Genomic DNA, 22,483 nt, shown 5'->3' on the forward strand with positions numbered 1-22,483 from the left:
AAGATAGCAGATGTGCAGGATGGGTGGACCCTTCATTGTGACCCACTGAGTGTCATATCCTCATCGGGGAAACAATGAGGAAAGACTAAGCTAACACAGTGCACTGACTCACCACAGAACTGCCTTTTATGGCTGGATGGGCATAGCATACGGGCAGAATGAAAGCAAAATCACCTAACTACACTTTATTAGGAGTGCTCTTGTCAAGGGAAAGGGCAATGAATATAAATAATAATTTAATTATATTTGACTGTGGTGGAATGAAGTGTTCTGCTATTTCTAAAAGTGACCGACATGTTGCCTGAAATTACAGCGCAGGTAAAGAAAAAAGTGTTCGTTTTACACTGCAATGAGTTGGCGGCTCAAAAGACTTGAAGGTATGAGTAGAAAAATTATAAATGAGAATGAACACCGTGCATCCATGGATCTGGATGTGGAGTCAATTCTAGTATATAAACACACTCTAATGTCCGTTCTCTTCTCAGCCATTTTAAAGTCTGTATCTAATCAACCCCGTACCTACATTATCTCCTTCCCTCCCTCCCTCCCTCCCTCCCTTTCTCTGCCTCTCTCTCTCTCTCTTTCGCACTCTCTCTCTGGCCTTACAAGGAAAAGTAGACAGCGTTGATGTCATAGAATGAAGAATGTTGCAAGAATCCAGAGAGAGAGAGAGAGAGAGCGATAGAGAGAGATGTTTACACAGTAATATACATGTCTCGAGCAAAAGTCAAACGAGAGTGAACTTGTTTGGAAGGATTGTGTCATTCCTTTCAGGGGGAGAGACGGGGTGGGGGAGGACCCAACAGCTGTGGAGGAACTGAAAGAGGGAGAGAAAAAAGTTAGCACCATATATACACATTGAGAGAGTGGAATGGACTCGAGAGTGCATTAGCTACTTCTGACAGAAAGACAGAAAAGAGAAAGAGGGAGTGAGAGGGGAGTGTCTTAATTCTTTGCCTTCTTTGTGTTTTACGACTGAAGAATAAGAACAGGTAAGAAAGGTTTGTCGTTATCATGGTTGGCAGTGGTGTAAGTCACTGAGGATATTAGCTCTGGTAGGAACACTTCAACCAACGTATTATCTAAAGTGATGATTAAGTATAATGAGAATATGTAAAAGCATATGCCTGCCTTCTTTCAGAAACAGCCTACTTTTTGGTATTTCTGTTTTAGTCCAGCAAATAATTAATTCATAGCAATATTAGGAATTCAGTTACCTGGTGCAATCGTATGTCTGATTTTGGCAAGATGCATGAAAGTAGTCATTTTTCTTATTTCTCTTGTGGTCCACCATCTATAAGTGCAACACGTTTACATTATGATGGACATACCCTCACCGGATGGGGCAGGCCTTAGTTAGGAGCGGCACCACAAACAAACGCGGATATTCTGAACCAAGGTCCGGAAGTTGGTCACTTTAACAGGAAAAAAGTTTAGCTTCTCTGCGAAGGAGAAGATACCGTTAGACTGAGAAAACCGCAAGCAAGCTTCCTACACATAACGAAACAGAAGAGGGGGAGGGAGGTACGGAGGAAGTGGGCATAGTCCACATACTGTGAATATTTCAGGTATTAGGTAGATGTCCATCATTTGCTACCGACTCTAGCTATTTAAGTAAGTGAATTCCCATATAGCTAGCCGGTTAGTTTTCTGGCTAATGTTGTTATAATTTGCTGGCTAGGGATTCGGATACAATATTTTCATTCAGTTGTTAGCCATGCTCTCTTTATAGCTAACTTAGACAGTAACTGTTAATCCTTGTAATGCTAGTCCGCAATGTTACATTGATTCTGTTTACCGTTAACTTGGCTCACTGCAGTAGTACAGCAGCATAAATGAATCTAGCTAATGTTATAGCTATCTTTTTTCCACTGTCATTGTCGCCAGATGGACTACAGCTAACAGCTAGCTAATTTGAACGCAATTCTTTGTTTTCTAAGGTGTTACTGATTGCTAATGTAGCTAGCTAATAGTTATTGTTTATTTATTTGGCTCTATAGCAAATCTGCTGTAATTAACTCTGGCCCAAGCCAGAAAGCATTTGCTAGCGAGCTAGCTATCTTGTTTGCGGTTGTTGTCATGGTATTTATTTTGTGGGTGCCTGGAAAATCTCCCCATCCACTTCACTGTGATTGCCTCTGTGTAAGACAGGTTGATAGGCTTGCAGGTCTTTCAATCACTCTACGTGAACGTTAACGTGGCTAACTAACTTTGAGGAAGGCGCATAACGTTTTTATTTTATTTCGATGTAATTGCGACAAAACCCTTCCTGAAAACTCACCCGCTTCTGGTTCAGATATGTTTTTTTAAATTAACGTTACAAATCTTAATCTGTCATATCAAGCCAGTTTTAACTCCTAACTGGGTGGGTTACACAAACCCCTGATAGCCCAGAGCTTACATTTAATTGTCATTGTCCAAAACAGGAACAGAATTTAGAACTAGAACGGTGGAAATCGGAGGCTGTGAATACTCCACGAGCACAATTATGGTGTATTTTCTTTCAAAGTCTTTTCAGTCAGTAAATGTGAAACAGCTTTTAATTCCTCTGGCATGTGTATGGACACGAATGTGTCCCTCGGGGATATGGGTGGAGTCATGGTGGACAAGACCGAGGCTCCAATGAAGATTTTTGTGGATGATTGTGTGCTGAGGTTATTTATGGTTGTTGTTGGTTATGTGTTTGGACCCGAAATATGGCTGGCTCTAATTAAAACCCCAATCATCTTGGCCTGATTCGCATGCAACAGCGTGTCTGACGTTGACGAGTTGAAATACTGACTTGCAGTATGTGATGGGTGCAATTTTCTGACTGCTGATCAGACGCATTTCTGCGGTTGCTTCTCAAAATCCCCCCATTTCTATAATTCTGGTGCATTTATTTAGGTTCTTAGAAACTGTGTTACGTTTTTTCAGTTTTAAAGTTAGATAGATCTTCATACATTTTTTATACTGTCTCCACTTCCCTATGCTGTTAGCTTTCAGAGCCTTTTCACAGTGTTCAATCAGATGAGAACTTCTCACATTATCATACGTGACATTAAGTAATGCCAGTGTTGTCAATGCCCCGGGATGATGCTTTCCCTAGAAAGGGGTGTGTGCTGCACTGCTCTGTAGCCTTAGGGTGTCGGTAAGCATAGGTATTTAAAGAACAAAGCCAAGAACAAAAAAATATTAGTCCATGTCATTTTATGTTTCTCATTTGTTCTCTCATGCTAGTATAAACAAGTGTTCTTCTTTTTTCTTTTGTTCGTATTGATAAAGATAGGGAAGTACCACAAATAGCTCTTTGGAAATCTTTTTTTTTTTTTTTTTTCTTGTACGGTTGATGGAGCGGCTAATGTCATAAAAGGGGAAGTAAGAACATGGCTGTAAAATAAAATGAGTGCATGCCACAAACCCAGTGCAAAATCAGTGAGAGAATAACACTGGCCAGCTGCAGCTCCCCCTAGCCGATGTGCAGCTCCCCCTAGCCGATGTGCAGCTCCCCCTAGCCGATGTGCAGCTCCCCCCGGCTGATGTGTAGCTCCCTGGCTGCAGCGATGCACCCCGAGGTCCTTTAGCGGTTCCTCACCACGACCTCCATTTGGGGGCGGAGTGCTGTTCTCCTGCACAGGGACTGCAGTGGCTGCCTGGCAACATGCACTTCTGAGCTCACACGTGCTGGCTTGCACACTCCTGAATGTAAACAGGACATTTCAGTCATTAGACTGACCCATAAACACTACTTAGCATCCCAAATTATCAGGTAAAAAAAAAAAAAAAAAGGGGGGGGGTAAATAGTTTTAAAAAAAAGAAAGAAAGCAAGCAAATACTGTCAGCAATCGACAACGCTGCAGTATAACACCCGTCTTTTTCACCCTGGTCAGTGATATTGTGCAAAATGTAGGCTATTAAAGATTATTAATAGAACATCCAGCCTCCGCCACTCGTATGCTCCAGCAGAGCTCTAGAGACCGACTGCAGCGCATCGTAATTATTTTTAGACAGCTATCAAGCGCGCTGACAAACAACACGGTGTGAGCCATGGGGAGAGGCTGCGGCGCATTCAGATCACCTGGCCAAGGCCCTCTTCTCACACACCGGGCTTCACGTGCACCGCGCATGCGCTTACTGAAAAATTCAACGGCCCCTTCGTAATCCGACGGGAAATTGTCCTGGAGCCCGTTTCTGTCTGCTTAAGTGATGCGACGTCGCGGGCCGTAATCTCACCTGTGTGGAAACGGGTAATGATCCTCATCCTCTCTGCAGCTTTGAGTAAGAGCAGGGAGCTCTGGCTCTCTGCGAATGAGTGGCTGCAGTGTTCATCATACGCCGGGAAGCACGGCTGTAGTGTAGCTCCTGTAGTGCTAGGTCTGCGCCCATGCTTTTCTTCTTCAAAATAATTATTTTGATATAATGTTATCCCAATGTGATATGTCATGGGTACTTGATTTTTGAAATATGAATATTTGGTGAAGGGGGCTCCTTTGACACTGTCCATAAATATATAGGTTCTTGTAACCTGTAGTGTTTCTTTATTTACCATCCATGTGGGGACTCTTTTAGGTCTCCGCCCCACATTCATATCATACAGGGCAGCCCGGTGTAGCCACAATAAGATCCGCACAGCTGTTGAGCCCTTGAGCAAGGCCCTTCACCCCAAATTGCTCCAGGGGGGGATTGTCTTCTTTGTCTAATCAACTGTAAGTCACTTTGGATAAATCCATCAGCTAAATAACATGGAATGTAATGTAACATCTGTATTTGTACCGTAAATATGGGTACTTTTCATATTTCATACTGTAAATTGATTGTTACTATGTACCGTAAATAAGTGCCAAACACTCAGACACACGCTTTCGGTCTTACACACTGTAGTTCCTTAATTCCACATAACTGACGCATTGCTGAACAGCCCTGTAGGCTTCAAATAGACAGCCTGTAGTTACTGCATGTTTAGATGCGCTCCACAAATATTTATGTGGTGTAACATCAACACGACCATAAGAGCAACTTTAGTGCAGAGCTAAAGAAATATCAAGGTGCTTTATAGGAGCAAGCCATTATAGGTGAAGCCTATACTCTTTCCTCGATCTACCCAGATTTCCCACAATATCTTGTTGGTGTTGCTTGAGCATAGCTTCATAACGACTCATAGGCCAATGAAGCGAAAAATACGCTTCTAGACCATAATTTGATGCCGTTGCAAGCATATTGCATAATTTTCGATTTACTGGCCAGGAATGACTTTGCATGACAACTGGAATAGGAAAAGATGCCATGCAGCAGGTTGAGGGTGGGCTCATTGATACACAGAGGAGAACTGAGGTAGATAATGGCATGGTTTGGAGTCTGTATGGATGCCTTTGCTTTGGCTGCTGAGGTTGTTGATAGACTGATATCATGCTCCCATCTGCCTAGATTGCTCCACTGGGAGAGGAAATTTGGAGTCGTTTCCTTCATGAAAACATAAATGGAAGCGTTTCATGATCTGACTGGGGGGGAAAGAATTCAGCCTGACCTGCTTATTTTTCCATTACCGCTAATCTGTATTCTGCTCATGGATGATCAGCCAATGTATAGGTTCAAAGGAAATAAATATTTCACAAATAACATGACTGATTAGTATTCAACTGTCTTCCAGTGAGAATCAGTTAAATCCTTTCAGGCTTTACTGGACATGTGCGGTCTTAATTCAACACCCAGACCCAGACTATCGAGTATCACGAGAAACACCACCTTCATGTTCTGAGACATGGTCTGTGCAGCACCTTGGTTCCATCTGATTTTTTTTTTTAAGCTTCTCCTGAAAGTAAATTCCTCAAAAATGTCCTTTTTTGGATGTGGATCTCTCGTTCCTGATGAAATCCTGCGGGACAGTCTGATTTAAGGCACCTCTCTGACTGTTTTAGCTCCTCTGATTCCCTGCATTAGAACAGGCTTCTGAATGGAGGAACAACTCCCTGCTTCATATGAGCGGTGGTGTTTATGTAGATAAAATGGCAGCCCCAAACAGCAGGAAATGTGGCTGTCTTATCCAGAGATCAGACCTCAGCATTTGTGCTGTGAGGCTGGGGGAAAAAATGACTGGAATCCACAATGCTGACGCTTCAGGTTGGGGTTGTTTAATTTGTGCCCTGTATAGTCTAACTCTCTAGGTCATTTCCAGTATATAGGCTTGCTGCAACAAAACAAAAGAAAAGAGAGAAAAGAAAACCTTAAGTTTCTCTTATAAAATGCTTGTTAACACAGTCACTTTTTGCAGTGCTACATGGTTGTCAAATGAGGGTGTGACTTTGTTTTTTCTCCAGTTTATCAGAAGCCCATTGTGCCAGTTTTCATCCCAAAAATTCAATATTGGCTTAGTGTAGCTCATTTTTCCTGTCGCTATTGGCCATCTATCTACGGTGTAGCCTTTGTAGTATAACTTTGTAGTATAACTTTGTGGCCAATTTTGTCATCTTTGTCATCAAAGACCCACAGGTATAAGTATTTCCTGACTTCAAGTTTAGAGCTGCTGTCATTTTGCCTCATAACTGCAAGCGCTGTGCATAGAAAATAAGATTTATTTGGAAGCGTCTCATTAATAACAGTTTAGAATATGACAGCGGAGCAGGAGGTTTTGTTACAAATTCAGTCCCGCCATTTTCTCCATTGAAGGTGCGGTAGCTACAATAGTTCTTCTTCAGCATTAATTATTGTTCTTGTCTACATGTCAGTATAATCGTTCTGAAGACATAGTAGCCTGAAACCTCGTCTATCTTGTGCAAAAGGAATGTTGGGGATTTGAGACTGTTGGAAAGAGTTTGACTCATTTCATAAATGTTTCATCTACTTGGGGTTAACTGTCTCCCACATGTCTGATGGGATTAGCTGACCTCTTGGCAACAACACTGTTTGATGTTTTAAGGTTATTGGATCAAAATTTTATATTTTATGTTTTTCTGTTCTGTATTTTTACGTGAGGCTCTTAGCCGAAAAAACTTTTTTGACATACAGATTTCTTAAAGACAGTAAATACATTTGTTGTAATGCCAGCTATTGCCCAGAATAAGAACCTTTCCAAGATGATGCAGGTTTTATCTTCCGAAAGGCATCTAGCTTCATATGCAAAGCATTAGATTTCTGCTTTTTAGGTGTCATGGGAATTCAGTCAACATGCAAATGTGGGCATTATTCGTGCGTTCATGTGCAGCTAGTATAATGGGAACTTGGCCTTGGACTGATGGCATTCACATTAAAGTACGGAAAGCTTCTACATACACGCTTCGGGTTTACTGGCTCTTCCCACGTCAGCCATTGATAGAAAGCTGTACCGTTGACATGAAATGTCTGACTTTCTTGAGAGCGATCGGATGGGGCGAATAATCAAGCGTTGTAAACCTGATCTGCATAGCCAAGCTCGTCAGGTGACATAGGCTAATTATAAAATGTCTAGACGAGAGTCAGACCGAGGTGAAAAACAATTAAATATTTATTTGAGGGCGCCTTGAAAATGGTACCGTTTAATATTTTATTACGTAAAAATTGGAATATTAAACGAACGGCGGAGAATAAAACAAACTTGTGTAATCCGAAAATAATTGCAGGCCTGCAGTGAGAGGTGCAGAAAGGGAGAGCCTGCTCTCTCCGAGTGAATGAGGCGGTAACGCACACGGCCAGTTCGCGGTCACGCTTGCCTTTTGAAGGTGGTGCGAATTCCGTTGCAGTTGGCAGTGTGCGTAGGTGCATCCAGAACCAACTGGGCACCTCCTGCTGCCTTTCCATCCCGCCATCTCTCAGTGTGTGAGCCAGCATTAACCTCCTGACCTCCCCCAGTCCAGCAGCCCCTCCACCTCTGTGTCTGGATATATATGAATATGCATTTATTATCTGTTCCAAAAGGGGTGGGTGCTGAATATTGCTCCAAAGGTGATATAGCAAGGGTATGGCTGAAGCCAGAGCAGGCGATGCTAGCTCTTGCACTGTTAATGATGATGGTGTGCTGGTCTTAAAATGCTAAGCCTGACTTCAATAGAGTTAGCATTTTCATCATCTCTGGTTCATCCTCAGCACCCATAAAATAGGTTTTGTTTAAACTGGTGTAGTTTTATGGGCTTTGAACTTTTACCCCTAATTCTCAGAGTGTTGGTATCGCGTAGCATGGAATGCACCTTTTTTTTTTAAGAATGCAATCGTTTTGTTAACAAAAGCCTGGCTGGACGCCACCAAGGGAAAAAAACACACAAAAAAAGTTTTCACATTCAAAGTTCAGTTTTTGTTTCCTTGGTTACTAGGCTTTCATAACCCAAACAAAGATTATTTGTACAGATCATGGTCACATGCCATAGCTAGCAAGTGTTATATACTAATACAGTTAACCTACCTTGAGAAATATGGCTTAAAGATGTGGTCTTCCCAAGAGAAAATGAGCAGTAGAATAGGAATGAGAACAGAAATGTATTTGTAATGTGTGTGGTCCATGTATGATGTCACTGTTTTGAAACCTTTTCATACCCTCAGTTTTTCACAGTGGTGTTTGTCATTTGTGGTAAAAGCATTGCAGTAAAAACAGGGAGCTTTCATTTTCCAGTGTGCAGTTTCCATTTTTCTCCTTCAAAATAGGAATGAAAATAATTAATAATGTATTATGAGGGTATGACGCGCCATAAACTATCACTGTGCAGATGAATAAACTGAATTCCACACAGCAACATTTTGTGTGATTGGGTAACTGATGGGCAACTTTACCTGATTGGCTAACTGACAGGCTGCTTTACCTGATTGGGTAACCCGACAGGCTGCTTTACCTCATTGGCTAACCGACAGGCTGCTTTAGCTGATTGGCTAACCGACAGGCTGCTTTACCTGATTGGCTAACCGACAGGCTGCTTTACCTGATTGGCTAACCGACAGGCTGCTTTTGCTGATTGGCTAACCGACAGGCTGCTTTACCTGATTGACTAACCGACAGGCTGCTTTAGCTGATTGGCTAACCGACAGGCTGCTTTACCTGATTGGCTAACCGACAGGCTGCTTTAGCTGATTGGCTAACCGACAGGCTGCTTTTACCGATTGGGTAACCGACAGGCAGCTTTATCTGATTGGGTAACCGACAGGGAGCTTTCTTTGATTGTGTAACTGATAGGCAGCGTGGCCTGATCTAACCGGGTTTTAGTTAAAGCTGTGCTGAGATGCACCTTGCATAACTGCTAAAGTAGAAATACTTGTTTTGGCCGTGCTAAGGCGGAGCTGGTCGCGGTGCCATGGAAACCAGGCGGTCAGACGGAGCTCATACCACCGATTTACCCTTTGTTCTTCTTCTTTCTTTCCAGAACATAGAAAATGGCTGACTCCAGCAGCAGCAAACCGTTGGTGGTGACTTCCTCCCTCTCCCTCAAGGTCACCGCCCCCTCCTTCTACAATCAGCCAAAAAAGTTTGCTTCGGTCGCACCGCCTCGTCCCAAAAGCCAGTCCTCCCAGCCTTCAGCTGTCGGCACAGCTGTGATCGGCCGCGTCGGAGAGATGCCCCCTCCGCCTCCCGCTGTCTGTGAGGGTGAGGACCGGCCCCTGGGTTCCATTTTACTCCGATCACAATGAGCACTGCATGCTTGCTAACGCTTCATTCTCTTAAGAATATCATATTTATTTTACCCAGTCCGGATTTATGCCGCTTTGTTTCATTGCACGCCATTTATACCTTTATAGCCCTTTTCACAAGGCAAAGTGTGTTTGGTCCTGGAAAGGCCTTGTCTGTTTTCAACACCTCTGTTTTTGTCATTGATGAACATCAGTTGTATCATTGTCTGCAGTAAGGTGAGGTGCTTACTTTGTCAAACACTCGGATCTCCCTTGAGACAATAATGAAAGAAGATTTTGGTATCAGAGTTGATTGTGCAGGGCATTGACGGTGGAAACCATTAGTGCAACGATGTTGATGACCTTGGCTCCTCCACGTTTCTGTTAGATTTCCCACCCCCTCCTCCCCCATTGGATGATGCTGAGCTGCCAGCCCCACCCCCAGAATGCCAGACCACACCCCCTGCTTCAGAGGCCCCCCCGCCTGCCTTCCCTGCCCCTCCCCCTCCGCCCGTGGAGGACTTTCCTCTCCCGTCACCACCCGAAGAGGAGCCCCCCTTCCCCTGCTCCCCGCCTGCCCCTCTCCCCCCACCACCGCCCCCGCTCCCGGCAGCCAGTAACAGCAATAATGCACAGGTAAGTCAGGGCTTCGAGTAGGTTTATATTCTACTGACACCCACGCAATACAGTCTACACTTACAGTCTACACTGCAGTTTAAACTACAGCCACACAGATTACCAGGAACACTACTGCCACACAGATTATTAGCAGTAACTCAGAGACACAGATTATTGGCAGTAACTATAGCCACATAGATTATTACCAGTAACTATAGCCACATAGATTATTACCTGTAACTACAGCCACACAGATTATTACCAGTAACATGGCTACAACATGTGCTTAAGTCTGCATAAATAAGCATCTTATTGCAGTCATGTTATTTAATATTTTGGATATGGTAATTGAAAGGCATTGCCTCTTAAGTAGGGTGTGACAGGTTTAGCATAATCCCCCAGTTTCAGTTTGAGGCAGTGCTCCTATGCCACTCTCAGGCACACAGGGGAACTGGATTCAGAAGGATTCAGAATGTGTCAGTTCAGCTCAGGCTGCAGTTCCTTAAAGCAATGAGCTGTATGTTATTTCCACAGAAGGTGCGTTTCCTCCTCTGTACCGGCAGATCACTGGAGAGAACTAGTCGCAGTGGCTCTGACCGGCGATTTAAAAAGAGATGTGACACTTTGGGGCTATAGGGGTGACTTTGAGACGGGCACACACACACACACACACACACACACACACAAACACACACACACACAAACATGCACGCAGACACACACACACACACACACACACACACACGCACACACACACACACGCACACACACACACACACACGCACACACACACACACACACACAAACATGCACGCAGACACACATACACACACATACACACACACACAAACATGCACGCAGACACACGCACACACACACACACACACGCACACACACACACACACAAACATGCACGCAGACACACATACACACACACACACACACACACACAAACATGCACGCAGACACACATACACACACGCACACACACATACACGCACACAGATGTTGGGATCCAAGAATGATGCCAGATGGTTTTATTTTCTTTGTGGAATGACCTGTGCTTTTTATAGGAAATAGTTACTCAGTTACGTGTGGTGATTTGTATTTGTCTCCATTGTTCTCTGAACCACCCTGTCTCCTCTCATCTCCTCTCCTCCCCTCTTCCCTGGGCCTCCGCGCTCCCAGCGGTTCCTAGAGAAACAGACCAGCTTTGACAGACAGCTGGACTCCCTGACTGACATGCTGTCTGAGATGGAGACCAGAGGGCCCTTTAACCCGAAGGTAGAGAGAAAGAGAGACAAATCCTGTCATTACATTTTCGTGCAACTCCAACTGCTTTGACGACCTCAACCTCTGATTCTATTTATTTCAGCGGTTCTTTATTTGACCAGGTTAAGCGCCTGACTGCCTTAGTCTTGTCGTTTCCATTCTCTATTCGCCGTTCTGAGGGTTGCTTCCCATCCAGTATTTGATTATTCACATTTTTTCTCTTAATGAATTGCCTTCTCCGGTTCTGCTGTTTCTGTCACATCTTGTTTGGTCTTATTGGTCATGGTCCTTTGCTTCACTGTCTCACATTCATTTCCTTTAAATCTGTACTTAACCTCAAGAACTACAAAACTAGAAACAGCAAAAGGACATGTTTTCAATTGTAGATTGTAATGCAATAAGAAATTGGGTGAGGCAACCACAGGCAATTTTGTGATTTGTACGTGAACTGGCAAGAGACATTCTGCTGGAGCGTTCGGAAAGGGTCTGCTTAACGTTATGGATGAATGAATATTATCAACACGGTGTGAGCACAGATAAAGGGAGATGATAATGGAATTTGTGCTTACAAGCAGACCAGACATGGAAAATTGAATTGTATTTCGTGGTGCAAAGAACAAACAGTAAGAACAAACATCATGGCTGCAAGCGAGAAATCCATTGCAAATAATGCAAGTGAAATTAATAAATTAATTGCAGTAAATCGAATTCCGACTCCTCCGAATACTCTTTAGAGGAGTATTTGCTAAATGACAATGTTTTTATATGTAAGTGCATAAACGGCTAAAATCGGCTACACAGCATCTCGCTGTGAGCTGTGTGTCTGGGTGAGAGTCTCCCTGTGAGCTGTGTATTTGGGTGAGAGTCTCCCTGTGAGCTGTGTATTTGGGTGAGAGTCTCTCTGTGAGCTGTGTGTCTGGGTGAGAGTCTCTCTGTGAGCTGTGTGTCTGGGTGAGAGTCTCTCTGTGAGTTGTGTGTCTGGGTGAGAGTCTCTCTGGGAGCTGTGTGTCTGGGTGAGAGTCTCTCTGTGAGCTATGTGTCTGGGTGAGAGTCTCTCTGTGAGCTATGTGTCTGGGTGAGAGTCTCTCTGTGAGCTGTGTGTCTGGGTGAGAGTCTCTCTGTGAGCTATGTGTCTGGGTGAGCATCTCTCTGTGAGCTGTGTGTCTGGGTGAGAGTCTCTCTGTGAGCTATGTGTCTGGGTGAGCATCTCTCTGTGAGCTGTGTGTCTGGGTGAGAGTCTCTCTGTGAGCTGTGTGTCTGGGTGAGCATCTCTCTGTGAGCTGTGTGTCTGGGTGAGAGTCTCTCTGTGAGCTGTGTGTCTGGGTGAGAGTCTCTCTGTGAGCTCTGTGTCTGGGTGGGAGTCTCCCTGTGAGCTCTGTGTCTGGGTGAGAGTCTCTCTGTGAGCTATGTGTCTGGGTGAGAGTCTCTCTGTGAGCTGTGTATTTGGGTGAGAGTCTCTCTGTGAGCTCTGTGTCTGGGTGGGAGTCTCCCTGTGAGCTCTGTGTCTGGGTGAGAGTCTCTCTGTGAGCTATGTGTCTGGGTGAGAGTCTCTCTGTGAGCTGTGTATTTGGGTGAGAGTCTCTCTGTGAGCTGTGTATTTGGGTGAGAGTCTCTCTGTGAGCTGTGTGTCTGGGTGAGAGTCTCTCTGTGAGTTGTGTGTCTGGGTGAGAGTCTCTCTGTGAGCTATGTGTCTGGGTGAGAGTCTCTCTGTGAGCTGTGTGTCTGGGTGAGAGTCTCTCTGTGAGCTATGTGTCTGGGTGAGAGTCTCCCTGTGAGCTGTGTGTGTGGGTGAGAGTCTCTCTGTTAGCTGTGTATTTGGGTGAGCATCTCTCTGTAAGCTGTGTGTCTGGGTGAGAGTCTCTCTGTGAGCTGTGTGTCTGGGTGAGAGTCTCTCTGTGAGCTGTGTGTCTGGGTGGGAGTCTCCCTGTGAGCTCTGTGTCTGGGTGGGAGTCTCCCTGTGAGCTGTGTGTTCCAGGCTTGTCGTGTCCCTGCAGGTTGCCCTGGTGATCGGCCTGTGGGGATCCTACACCCTGCTGCTTTACCGTGTCACAACAAGCAAACACATTTTATATGCCATTTCAAATTCAAGTCAACTTTGCAGTCAGTTTCCACTGCTAAAAGTATTTTTTTCTGTTAATTTTATACATGCTATACGTGCTTCTTACTTAGTTTTTGAAAAATGATGAATAAATTAATATAATTGTTATAATAATTAATATAATTGTTTATAATAAGTTGTATATTTCCTTCAGGCATAGTCTTGAAGTCACATTTGAAATGCCCATGTGTTGAACATGCAGTGAACGTATACTGCGCTGCTCTTATCCACTGTGCCCCTTGTGTTTTTTGCAGTTGCCTAGTCAAGTCCCACTTGTGCCTGCAGCGAAGCCATTCGTTCCCCCACCCACCGCCCCCAAGCCCTCGCTCTCCTTCCTGCCCCCCCCTGAGCTCCAGGACCGCCCGCCGCCCGCCCCCTGGGCGCAGGAACTCAAACTGCGCCAGACGAACAGGCATGCCGGCCAATCCCCGGCGCCCGCCCCCTCTCAGCCGCCTCCGGCCCCCAAGGGCCCCGGTGTGGCCCCCAAGTCTTCCGTCCCCGCCGGTCAGGCCGCGTCGAGCAGCGCGGCGCTCTTCGGCCCCAAAGCCAACGTTTCGGCTCCTCCGGCCAATCAGAAGCTGGCGAGCGTCAGCGCCCCTACGTTCGCCCCCAAGCCGGCCCCCGCCAGCTCCTATCCCCCTCCGCCCCCTCCTGTCACCTCGGTCACGCCAGCCTTCAATCACGCCAAGCCGACGCCCGCCAACAGCCAGGCCCGCGTTAGCCCTGCCGCCGTCTCTCCCCAGCCCAAGGCCGCGACTTCGCCCCCCTCGCCTCAGGGCAGGCCAATGGGAGCGCCGGCCTCCAAGGTGGGTGTGGCTCTCAGCACAGCGTCGCCGTGCTGGAGGTTTCATGGGCTGGGACTGCTCTGCTCTCGCTGGTGTTCAGTGTGCTGATATTCGGTCTCCCCCACCCCACCCCTGTGATCTCCTCTCTCTCTCCCCCGACCCCACCCGTGGCATCCCCTCTCTCTCTCTCTGGCTCCCTCCCCTCTCGCTCCTCCCAGCCCTCGGCCTCGATTCCCGGAGGAGTGCCTCTCTCCATGAAGGAGGTGGAGGAGCTGGAGAGGATGACGCAAGACTTCATCAAGGACATGGACACTCATGCCCCTGTCATCACATCCGCTCCTACAGGTGTGTCTGGCACACACACGCACGCACACACACGCACACACACGCACACGCACGCACGCACGCGCGCACGCACACACACACACACACACACACACACACTCTCTCTCTCTTTCCTCTCTTTAGAGATAATGAATTCAATATGCCTTCTCTGTGAACTCATAAGAGATCTATCTGAAGATACTGAGTTCTGATGTCTGATTGTTCTCTCACGCACACACACATTCATGTGTCTGCTGCAGTGTTAATGTGCAGCTTGTTCAAAGCAATAACAGATATTACCTTTAACTCTACTTTTCCGTTTACCCACAGAAATATTTCACTGTCAACACTTCCTTGCATCCCTTTGTCTGTCTGGTGCAATTACATCTGAGAGTCTCAGTAAACGATTGGATGTTTTTGCTTTATACATTTATACCTGCCTCTATTCTTTAAAACGGCTGCCAAACTCCAGTCCTGCAGGTATTTGTGGTTTCCGTTCCATCTGTAGCCAGTTAAGGCCTTGAGAACAACTGTGCAGACACTTTAACCAATGAATGACTTAACTGAATCACTGGTGCTGAAATGCAGCAAAAATCACTGCACCCCCCCAGGACTGGTGTATGACACCTGTGCTTCAAAAGAACCTTTACTCTTTCAGTGTTAATGTGTGTGTGCGTGTTGTACTTACCCCGATGTGTCTGTGTGTGTGTGTGTGTGTGTGTGCGTGTGCGTGTGCGTGTGCGTGTGCGTGTGCGTGTGCGCGTGCGCGTGCGCGTGTGTGTGTGTGCGTGTGTGCGTGTGTGTGTGTGCACGTCTCTCTCTTAGGTAGGTCTATATCCTGTAACGACACACCCCTGTCTCTGGTAGAAGTGTGTCTGTGTTTGTGTGTGTGTCAAGAGAGGTGCAGTCCCCTCCAAAAGTATTGGAACAGCAAGGTCAGTTTCTTTGTTTTTGCTATACACCGAAGACGATTGGGTTTCAGGTCAAAATATGTACATGGCATGATCAATCCGAATTTCAGCTTTTATTTTATTGTATTTGTTAAACAACTTAGAACATATCAACTACTGTATCAGATCACCCATTTATTGGTGAGAAAAAGTATTGGAACATGTGACTGACATTTTTTTTATTTTATTTCATCTCTTGTTGCCCAGATGTGTCCTGTTAGATTGATTGGTCAATCAGCTCATGTCTTGGTTAGTCAATCGTCTCTTGGTTTTAGCCTTGGGTTTTGCATTTGTGTTTGATGAACCAACATGAAGACCAGAGAGCTGTCTTTGGGAGAAAACCAAGCCATTTTGAAGCTTGGAAAAAAGGGGATATTGATCCCAAGCCATTGCCGAAGTATTGGGAATAGCTTGTACAACAACTTGGCATGTCTGAAAAAGAAAGAAACCGCTGGCGTACTGAGCAACAGACATCGAACAGGTCAACCAAGGAAAACAACAGCTGTTGCAGGCAGAGAGCTGTGAAGAACAACCCCAAAATAGCAGTCGGTGACATCACAAACACTTGTAGTAAGAATCGAGGCGAGATTTCAATTTGCAAAGAGATGAGCCACACGTGTTCTGGTACAAAGTTTTGTGGACTGATGAGACCAAGATTAACCTCTACTGCGTCCAAACTAATTGGGAGGAACTTCATCATGCAGCAAGACAATGACCCAAAACTCACTGCCAACACAACAAAGGACTTCATTAGGGAGAAAAAGTGGATGGTTTTTAAGCCGGCCAGAGGCTGCAGTTGAAGCGTGAAAAAGCATCACAATAAAAGAATACTACAGTTTGCTGATGTCAGTCAGCAAGTGTCAGTTGCAAGTGTTATACACTTTCTTTTACTTAAATACTCTCTGTTCCAATACTAATGTTCTCACTAACCCCCTTGCTCGGTATGCAAATGCAACGACCGTTACCATGCACCACCACAGCTCCTCTGTTCTCTTTCTGTCTCAACCCCAAATGTATTTCGTGTATTGCGTAAACAAAGGAATTGATCTTACTGTTCCAATACTTTTTGAAGGGACTGTATATTCTGTACTGTAATGACACACCCTCAGAGAGGTCTATACGCTGTACATAACACGTTTCTGTGCTTGTGGTGTGTGAGTATGTATACTTGTATATACAGAAATAACACACCCCTGTTTCTGTGTGTGTGTGTGTGTGTGTGTGTGTGTGTGTGTGTGTGTGTGTGTGTGTGTGTGTGTGTGTGTGTGTGTGTGTGTGTGTGTGAGATTAATAATACATGTTTCTGTGGTAGAGGTGTGTGGGTGTGTATACCTGTGTTGGTGTATATATAGTGAACTAGCGCACGTCTCTGTGTCAGGTGTGTGTGTGTGTGTGTGTGTTGGTGTATATATACTGTGTTAACACACCTCTCTGTGTCAGAGGTGTGTGGGAAGTGTGGTGAGGCTCTGTCCCGGGCCCAGCCAGCAGTGAGAGCCATGGACAAGCTGTTCCACGCTGAGTGCTTCTGCTGCATGGGCTGCCATCGCACGCTGCAGGGCCTGCAGTTCTACGACCGAGACGGCCAGCCCCAGTGCGAGGACTGCTATGTGGTGAGTAACATGCACTCACACACACATATACACAAACATACACACACACACACACACATATACACATATACACAAGCGCACACTCACACCCACGCTCACACACACACACACACACACACACACACACACACATATACACATATACACACACGCACACTCATACCCACGCTCACACCCACGCTCACACACACACACACACACACACACACACACACACACACACAAACATATACACACACATACACGCACATACACACACGCACATGTACACATTCACACAATCTGTCTCTCTCTCACACACGCACGCACACACATACACACACACACATTGTCTCTCTCTCTCTCTCACACACACACACACACACACACACACGCACATACACACACGCACACGTACACATTCACACAATCTGTCTCTCTCACACACGCACGCACACAAATACACACACACACATTATGTCTATCTCTCTCACACACACACACACACACACATACACGCACATACACACACACACATTCACACATTCTGTCTCTCTCACACACGCACGCACACAGATACACACACACATTATGTCTCTTTCTCACACACACACACACATACACGCACATACATACACACACACACGTACACATTCACACAATCTGTCTCTCTCACACACGCACACACACATACACACACACACATTATGTCTCTCTCACACACACACACACACACACACACACACATACATGCACATACACACACACACACACACACACATTCACACATTCTGTCTCTCTCACACGCATGCACGCACACACATGCAAACATATAAGTACATTCCCACATGCAGGCGCACACATTCTCACATCACACACACACAGTCCTTTTATCGGTCTTATTTCCATATAATTTTCTTGCACTTCAGATTCCATTCATCTGGGAGACAAACATTGACAAGACGAAGAGGAATATAGCTCATACATTAGCATAAATTGTATTTATGCAATGCAGAACTGTGTTATACACTCGTATTATCAGGCAGTGATGAAGTATGCTAGCTGCTTCAATGTAATATTTCCTGCTCCTCTATTTATGTCATTCTCTTGTCAAATGACAAAAGGCGTGATAGTTATGTTACTAGAGTGCAAACATGTTCTGGTATGTGAACACGTTTCTCAGGCTTTTGTGTTGCTCTTCAGCTGAATAAACTCCTTGGAGCTAAACCGTGTCCTTGGGGCATGTCCTTGAACTCCCCTGTCCTTGAAACCCCTTGGTTCCCCTTGTCATTTCACCTGCTGAAATTAAGCGGCATCATGGGAAATGTAGTCACCGGTCCGCCTCCTTCCCTGTGCCGAACAGAGCTCCCTGGCGGTGTGCGCGCGCTGTGGCGAGCGGGTGACCGACCGCGTGCTGAAGGCCGTCGGACAGACGTTCCACGCCCACTGCTTCCGCTGCTGCACCTGCAGCTGCAGCCTGGAGGGGGCGCCCTTCATCACCGACGACGACAACAACCCCTACTGCGTGCCTGACTACCACCGGTGAGCCGGCCCCGGGATAACAGCGCTCTTAGCGTAGCGCTTTTAGCATAGCCTTGTTAGCGTAGCGCTGTTAGCGTAGTCCTGTTAGCCTAGCGTTGTTAGCGTTGCCCTGTTAGCACGCCGTTCGGTCTCTTTCAAAGCCTTTATCTCCGGCTTTGTCACATCTCCGTTATGTGGAACGGGTGACAGGGTGATACGTCTGGGATTATTCATCATATACCTGGAGATTGTATTTCATAATGCTGAGTCAAGCTCAGATGACTCACCATGTACTGTACAGCCTGTCTGTGTGTACTTAGTTTCAAGGGAAAGTTCCCACATTATGTAGACTGTTATTCTATCCAAAGTGTACAATACATGGCCATTTTCCGTGGCGAAATTGGCATTGTATTACCTGGACCTTTTTGGACTCTCTCGCTTCCTGTAGATGCACTTTGACCTTGCGGCTGTGTTGTCTCCCGCAGGCGCTTCTCCCCTCTGTGTGTGAGCTGCAACGAGCCCATCGTGCCCGACCCAGGCAGCGAGGAGACCGTCAGGGTCGTGGCCCTGGAGAAGAACTTTCACCTCAAGTGCTACCGATGTGAGGTGAGGAGCGCATTAGTCATTGTCACGTCTAAACAAAGCCACAGGCCATTGGCTCTTTAATACTAAAGGGAATGCAAAAATATGCACGCAAAAATGTAAACATGGTAATAGTAACGTGCTTAGCAACCTGCTGAACTGCATACGTTACATCCCTCAATGTGGACTTTCTAGTTTGTCTGCTAGTTTAACACCTCAAACGTTAGCATCTCCACATATAGGCCAGTGGTGGATGGCCAATATGCCGGGTGGATGGCCTAATAGCCGGGTTCCTCTTGGCATTTCTTCCCATCAGTGAGGTTTTTTCTCACCACTGCTTGAGGGTTTTTGTCCTCACTGGGTCGTTTTTTGGGTTTTTTTTTTTTTTACTTTGTGTAAATTTGCGGGTTTAGGACTGGTATTTCCCCTTTTCCTCCCGTCTGTTACTCTGTAAAGGGCAGTATAAATCAAATGTAACTGAATGAAGGAGCCTGAAGGCTGAGCTGGGCCTGCCGTTCTGTCTCTGTGGGTGTTGGGAGTGATGACGCCCGCGCGGTGCGGGGCGTGTGGGCTGGGTCTCCGGGCTGACCGTCCCGTCTCCCGCAGGACTGCGCGCGCCCTCTGTCCATCGAGGCGGACACCGACGGCTGCTACCCGCTGGACGGCAGGATTCTCTGCATGAAGTGCCACACCCTCCGCGCCAAACAAGCTGCGCAGTGACCTGCCAAGACCCAAAGAGAGACCGAGGCACGTGCTTGCGTCCCTGTGTGCGTTTGTGTTCGTAGGCGTCCGTGAGTCCATGGCCCTTTGCAGGCTCTTCTGTTGAGCGTTTCTCCCTCTCACCCCTCTCTTTCTCTCTCTCTCGCTCTCTCTCTCTCTCTCTCTCTGTATCTCCTTCCTTGCTTGCTGCTTCTCTCTCTCCCTCTCTCCCCCTTTCCCTCTCTCTCCCCCTTTCTCTCTCTCTCTGTATCTCCTTCCTCGCTTGCTGCCTCTCTCGCCCCCTCTCTCCCCTCTTCCCTCTATCTGTACCTCTCTCTCCCTCTCTCCCCCCTTCCCTCTCTCTCCCCCTTTCTTTCTCTCTCTCTCTCTGTGTCTCTGGCAGTACGGAGGTAATGTACTGTACTGTTCTCCGTTCCCCTCTCTGTACTGTGATTATGTGATTATGATTTCTTATGTGCATTAAAGCTTCCAGCATGACTCGTACAACTAGAGAATGGCATGACTGTGTCCTTTTTAGGACTAGTGCACCCTGGGATTCATGCCTTTTGATCACAAAGAATCTTATTATGAGCAAAAGTATGGCTCAGTGAGTAACACAGCTGTATTCCCTTGTACTTCTCATGCGGTTAGTCTGCTGGGCTTCTTGTAGCGATGCACTTTAGGAGTTGTTGTTCCTTCAAACCCATCGATGCGTACATGGCCATGCTGTGTTCCGCTTCTTCTCTTCTGATTGGTCAATGTGCCCCCTGCTTGGCTTATCGAGGCCAATCACGGATGAATGTGATGTATGTGAATAGCGAAGCAACATGCCCTGTAACAGAGTGCTTTGAACAAACTACATTTCCCAGCATACATTGTGACTGTAGAGCAGAGGTTTTGGGTTGCTCACTGCTACATGGGAATCGTAGGTCTTCTAGGGCTAAGTCTTTCAATGCAAAAAAGTTCTGGCTTGTTAGGGGTTTTGAATTGTGTAATGTATGAATCACTGCAAAATGTATGTTAATTCCATTTTTTACTGAACAGCTATGACAACGGCTGATTAATTTGATTTCGTGTGTGCGAGAATAAGCACAGCTTAAAATGCACAATAACAAGTATTTATGAATAGTAAGCCGCATTGAAGCTACCAAAACTGCAGTCACTGTAAGCCAGTGGAGAAGTCCATTTCATTTACTTTGTGCTACTTCATGAAGGTTATGAATAAGTGAATATTTCCTCAGTAATGATAATCTTCTTATTCATTTCTACATTCTCACTTGCTAAATTAAATGTAATAGCTTTATATACAGTTTAAACAAAGGCAAAATCACTGTCACGGCATAATGTGGAATCGTGTCAACATACTGTAATTCACTCATGAGTTAAGGCTATGATCAGAACTAAACCTGCATTTCAAGATATTGTCTAGAATATTAATTGCACAACTTGCCAAATTACGTGGTATAATGAATTCTTAGTAGGCTTAGGTATTGCACGTTCTGGGGTTGCAGTTACGTCACAAAAGCAAATAGGCTAGGCTGCTATAACATGAGTGCTTTAATTAAGGGCATAGATAAGGTATTAGGATAAGGAATGATCTTAAATCAGCACAAACACACTCGACTGACTTTGAGTAAGGACTATCAGTCTCAAGTCACCGAGTGTTTTACATCCAGTGAACTTCAGTTACTTTCCTTTGTTACTCTGGCTGAATGAATCTGCAGATTTACGGATCACAGTATTGGTTTTCTTGGCAGTGGTGTCAAATCATTGTATTACATGCCACCATTTCTCACCATTGCATCTGTTTGTTTTGGATTGGATTATATTTCTAGGTAATATTATTATAGCCGCATTTTATTGTAAAACTAAAGTGACTTTCTTTTCATTCTGCGTGCAACAATTTTCATTTTCTATGAAGTGGATTTTTCCCCCACTTTAAGATTATTTTTTTAAATATGTGTGTTGTTCCTTGTTTATCCCACTTTCTTGTTCCCACAAAAACACATTCCTTTAATTCTTTGCTAATTATATTTTGGGGCACACAAACGGTGAAAATTAAAATGACCACAATTGTGAAAATGTTTGTAACTGTTACATATTACATGGTATTTATGTTGCTATTAGCACATTTTAAAGCATATTAAAACCACAAATTATTCTAATTAAACCGAGTGACAATACAACTATCATACCAGTGTTATCAGTTTTGTCAATAGATGATTTTAAAAAGACCTATTCACTAAATCACTATTGTCATTCAATTCAATTGCCATTGCTTTTGTATTATTCCTTATTATGCATATACATTTTTTTTATATATTGTTTGTGTGAATGTGTACATGTTTACGGTTTTCAACATGCCAATATATTTTTTAAATTTTTATTTCTCACTTGTATTGACTGTACTCAAAAAAATAAATAAAATGGAAAAGTTCATTTGAAGGCAATTTTCAATGTTTCCGTTCTTTCTGTGCTCTCAAGCTCTCCTTCCCTGTCTCACAC

The 22,483-nt window shown here is 45.2% G+C and overlaps 1 protein-coding gene across 4 annotated transcripts; it reads left to right on the top strand.

Annotated features, from left to right (window-relative positions):
- Window positions 1–623: 623 nt before the first annotated feature.
- zyx (zyxin) lies at window positions 624–22,423 on the top strand. Of its 4 annotated transcripts, none has more exons than XM_061261251.1 (10): window positions 624–992; window positions 9,297–9,517; window positions 9,929–10,176; window positions 11,347–11,442; window positions 13,783–14,334; window positions 14,532–14,658; window positions 17,028–17,197; window positions 18,540–18,718; window positions 19,183–19,303; window positions 19,886–22,423. In XM_061261251.1, the coding sequence occupies exons 2-10, from the start codon at window positions 9,307–9,309 to the stop codon at window positions 19,997–19,999; spliced, it is 1,818 nt and encodes a 605-aa protein (XP_061117235.1). In that variant the 5' UTR covers window positions 624–992; window positions 9,297–9,306; the 3' UTR covers window positions 20,000–22,423. The 4 variants fall into 4 exon arrangements, with proteins under 4 accessions (XP_061117235.1, XP_061117251.1, XP_061117259.1 ...); XM_061261267.1 differs by lacking the exon at window positions 624–992 and adding an exon at window positions 1,388–1,524; XM_061261275.1 differs by lacking the exon at window positions 624–992 and adding an exon at window positions 1,446–1,568.
- Window positions 22,424–22,483: the final 60 nt, after the last annotated feature.

The sequence above is a fragment of the Conger conger genome, chromosome 1 (assembly GCF_963514075.1).
Source record: "Conger conger chromosome 1, fConCon1.1, whole genome shotgun sequence".
NCBI lineage: Eukaryota > Metazoa > Chordata > Actinopteri > Anguilliformes > Congridae > Conger > Conger conger.

Coding starts and splice junctions, on each gene's coding strand:
- zyx (XM_061261251.1), top strand. CDS start 9,307: ATGGCTGACTCCAGCAGCAGCAAACCGTTGGTGGTGACTTCCTCCCTC. Junction 10,177..11,346: donor GTAACAGCAATAATGCACAG/GTAAGTCAGGGC, acceptor CCGCGCTCCCAG/CGGTTCCTAGAGAAACAGAC. Junction 17,198..18,539: donor AGTGCGAGGACTGCTATGTG/GTGAGTAACATG, acceptor TGTGCCGAACAG/AGCTCCCTGGCGGTGTGCGC.